The 4,771-nt window shown below is 31.9% G+C and overlaps 1 protein-coding gene across 2 annotated transcripts in view; it reads right to left on the reverse strand.

The window, feature by feature from the left end:
• Positions 1-543: 543 nt before the first annotated feature.
• The window catches only part of LOC108354668 (probable phospholipid-transporting ATPase VD), a 361,569-nt gene continuing 357,341 nt past the window's right edge, over positions 544-4,771 (reverse strand). For both annotated transcript variants that reach the window (XM_017605863.1, XM_017605848.1), the window contains one exon: positions 544-1,087. In XM_017605863.1, the coding sequence (XP_017461352.1) occupies positions 1,039-1,087 (49 nt within the window). In that variant the 3' untranslated portion in view covers positions 544-1,038. The remainder of the gene's footprint in view (positions 1,088-4,771) is intronic.

Here is a 4,771-nt window from a genome sequence, read left to right on the forward strand (position 1 = left end):
GTTCGATTTGAGATGGTTAACTTTTTGGTGGGGACATGGTATTAGTTGCTATTTGTAACACAAATTTTCTTTTCAGTTGCGTTGCCATCTGGCAACCAAACTGTGGTCGCGTTGCTATCCGTAATCGACTCATAAAGTTTAACGCAGTGAGAAATTTATTTAATATTAAATACAGAGATATATACATATTATACAATACAAACATTTCAGAAAAAAAGATAATACAAAGTAGCTATAAGCATATAAATAAGTGTGCTAAGTACATAACGTACAAACAATAACATGACTTTGACAGATATGAACTTGAAACCTATCAATTAACATACAGTATTCTCCGCTTAATTGTCCCCCGGTTAATTGATTTCCCGCTTATTTCAATTACCTTATCGGTAAAAAAAATGTTGCCTAAAAAGCCATGTTAATTTTCCCCCATAATTGAAGCCGGATAATTGGTTTCCCCGTATAATTGGTTAAAAACATGTGGCATTGAAAAGAGATATACCCTCAATTTCCCCCGGTTAAGTGTTCCTTATGTTTATTTTATTTTTTTTTATAACAATTATCTCCCAAAATGTGAGGACAAGTCTAAATACTTACGTATGAAAAATAATAAATATAAATTGTTTTTATTCCTTATCCTTTTTTGTTTAAAGTTTAAACTATATTATTAAATTTGATCATGATTTAAAATGTACACATGCATTTTCTTTTAATTAATTAGATTGTCTTATTTAGCGGAACTTCTGTAATAGACAAACTGTTCAACTAAACATGTATCGGTTAATTGATTCCCCGGTTAATTGGACCAAATTGTGCAATTTTTGAAGTGCAATTAAGTGGGGAATACTGTACTCCTTAACTCATTCAGTCATACACGCAAATATATGCACACCATCCTTTTGGATCTAATCCTCCCGCGCATACTATTTTAGATGTTTCTAAAATATATTTTCATCAGATGATTGTTGTCCAAGAATTCAGGTATAGCAGCCCTCTAATAATGATAACCGTACAAAATTTCGCAGTTGGAAACTATTATTATGCAATGGACGTTATAATTTGATTCTTAGACCCATAATCGTCGGTTCTGTAAATTGAAAAAGAAACATAACTCAGTTATGAAAGGAGTGCATCCAATGAAACTATAATTACACACATCATCGCTTGGATAAAAGATTGTCGTATGTTACTTTCGGCGGGTTTTGGGAAATCGCGATTGAAGTTTGGAATGCAATTTCTCAAAACCGCGACGATAGATGGTCTCCAAAGTCTCGGAGAATTTTACTAGTTCACGAAATTGTTAAATTATTTTATTTTTATCGTTTATTATAAATTATATTTGAATTTATGAAGTATTTTCTTTAGTCAAATTTTGTCGTATGCGATATTTGTCAACTATTTTGCAGCCACTTTACATGCGGCAAAATGTAACACTAGTTTGTACTAAATTAACGATACTTTTTACTTAAAACCTCGAAAACTAAATGAGATAGCCAAACATGGTCAACGCCATTTAAAAGATTTTGATTAGTTTAAAATAAAGGAAATATCCAAAAACTAATAACACCAATCGTAAGATCTTATTTTAAAATCTGAAACTGCATCTATAACTGAAAGTCGTCAAAATGGCGTTTACGACAATCTTTTATCCAGGCGACGCACAGTGGTCCAATCTGCTCTATTAGGGTAATTTAATTATTATACTAAGAACTAAGGTAGGTATCGGGATGAAATTTTGCACAAATTATGTCTGAATGACTAACAACTTCTGCTCATAAAATGTGCAAGATCGGCTGGCGACCACGCCTACGAACAATATAATTAAAAAATCGTTAAATTTTTCGTAAATTTCTGGTAAATTTTTTAAGCACTTGCGCACGGTTATAGATACCTGCATATCTAAAACTTTTTTAACTATTTGGGATGAATTAAAAATAGAAAGTCCTTTATGTATATACTGTATTGACGCCGGATCGGAATCTGCCACCTAATATATGTATATAATAAAAAAACTGCTAAAAAGTCAGATCAAGCTTAACAACTTTTAGGGCCGTTTCCTCATCTAACCTTTAGATTACCGGCCACTTTATCGTCTCGATATACGAGTTGTCGTTTTCTCATCAGCGCATTAATTTCTCGAATTGATAAATTGTTGCTCACCAGATGTAGCCTCTAAAAATGTGTACCCAACTTTAAATTTTGGTTCGGTTTCGGTTCATGAGTCAGATATATTAGATATTTCAACCAAGGCTTTGGGTTTCGATAAAACTTCAAAAAACAACCGCAAAAATAGTGAAAATCGGCAATAAAAAACGGAGTTTTGAAGTTTTCTCGCAATTTAAGAAGTATATTGGCCAAACTGAATTCAAATTCGGATTCTGCGGGTCGAAATACATAACCATAGGTAGGTCCGGTCAAATGCACACCACACTAATTTTTTTTTGTGTGCCGGTGTTATTAGTGCGAGAGCTTCTTTAGGCGAAATACCTTTGGGACTTTTCTTTGCCAATATGACCTTCTTAATAGCAGTACCTCTTTCTGGAGAAGCACTTAAAAGCTCATTAAGTAGCGTAGCTGAAGATCTCATTTTTAGTTCAGTGGCCAAAAAGAAATACATCTGGTTCGATAACTTTCGAAAGCTCATTAGATTTCTTCATTTTAACTTTTTGGCAACAATCTTCAAAACTTTTAGCTGGCCTACCAGCAGAAAATGTCGGCTTACCAAACTTAGAACACACAAATTGTGACAAGTCTATTTCAAATTCGAGCCAATCTTTATTTGCAGTAACAAACCGCTCTCTTTTTTTGGAAAACTTTTGTCCACTTTAGGTCCAAATTCTGAATTAACTTCGCACGTATGATTTCAATTTAACAAATTTGATTCTATCACTAGATCCTAAACTGATATTCCCTGGTACAAAATCCATTATTCCATCAAGTCTTTCATTTTTAGGGGTCGACAGCCAAAAATCAAAAATTTCCTGTCTTGAAATTTTAGGAGTCATTTCGAAAATTGAAAATAAATGTATGGGTGCCGCAGCTAGCCGCAGAATTTTGTTGTGGATTCTATTAGTATATACATCAATTGAGAGAATAAGTATAGTAAGTGATCTATATTCCGCCATATAAGAAAGATTTCTTCTACAAAAACAAAAAAAAATAATAATTTGGTACTCACCAAAAAGATGAAAATTTTATCAGCTCCAAAAAAATATGTGCGTCCACTTCGGTAATAATTTTTACATTTCCTGAATTTTCTTACTTAAAACAATGACGGAGAAAGAAATGAAGTTAAAACAAAGATTCTTTAAACAAGTTATTGAGCCTTAAAAATACTCAGTTTTCGTTGCACGCACAATTTCATTGTTCACTTATGGCTTACTATGAGTTTTGGATACCGTTATGTTTGTATGTAGCCAAATTTTTTCAAACAAAGTTGTATTTACTCTTAAGTAGACAATATTCTTGCATATTTGATAAAAATTTTATTGAAAAATTACACACAAAAAATTCAATTAAAATACCCCAGCTTTGCACATTGGACCACTGTGCGACGATATATAAATTAAGTTGTTAAGAATATCAACCTAGAGAAATAGTATCAAAGTGAAAAGGTACTATTCACCTCTTTAATACCTTATTTACTTAAATTTACTCCTCCGATCATTGAAACCAATTTAACTCAATTTCTACTACATATAAAAAATCAATTCAGTTACCATGATCTTAAAGAAATATTTGAGAAAAGAAACTTTCTGGTGATGCATTGGGAGGGTGCAATAAGGCAAAATTTGCTTTATTTCATTTTTAAATAGGAAATAATACCAAATCTGAGTTTTGCTTTATTTCCTACAAAGGTTGGAAATAAAACAAATTTTGCCTTAATTCGCAATGCTTATTTATACTATTTTACCGACGGAAGCAAGTATGTTAAAGTATGTAAAATTGTACCTACTTTTCAGACTTCTAAATTTGAATGTACATTCGGTACAACAGGTGGATTGCAATAACAGCATACTCCATAAAATCATAATGACCATATTTCCCTTTGCGATTGGCAATGAAACAATAATTTCGAAATGGCCTCAAATCCAACTGAAGATGGAAATAAAGCCATCATGGTTTTATTGGGCTTTTAGAAATTTCTGTTTAGAAATAATAAAACAATATTTACAACGAAGAAACAAATTAAAATAGCATTATTAAAAAAAAGTTAATTGAGGTATAACAACACGTCAAATTTGTTATCAAAATAATCCAGGTTTTAATAAAAAGTAAAATGACAGTATTAAAATTAAAATTAATTTACCCATATACCAAAGATGAAAAACAAATCTATAAGAAAAAATATTTATAACTAAAGAACTGATTTTATTGCTTCTTCACATAATTACCCGATACTCTCATATATAAAAAATATCTGATTTCTTGCACATTAAAAAGCGGTTTCAGCAGTTAACTAGTGTCATTTTATTATTTTTTTTTTCTAAAGGGCTATAACGCCGGACACTTTCAAAATTGTATACTTATGTACATACATACATATTAGGGCGGGTCGATTTAAAAATCGCTCATTGCTCTGTGAAAATCGTATTCTAGGGATCAAAATAAGAAACTTTGCCGAAGGAACCATACCTCTAAAACGAATTCTGATGTCCCCCAATTTGGGTCGAACTTTTGGGTAGGGGCAAATTTTGAAAAATCCCACTTTGACCCATTTAGAGTGCTCCAATCGAGTCCAAATGTATGACCGACCCCCACTAACTTTGGA

The sequence above is a fragment of the Rhagoletis zephyria genome, unplaced genomic scaffold (assembly GCF_001687245.7).
Source record: "Rhagoletis zephyria isolate East Lansing unplaced genomic scaffold, Rhagoletis_zephyria_1.1 Rzeph_scaffold_00158, whole genome shotgun sequence".
Taxonomy (NCBI): Eukaryota; Metazoa; Arthropoda; class Insecta; order Diptera; family Tephritidae; genus Rhagoletis; species Rhagoletis zephyria.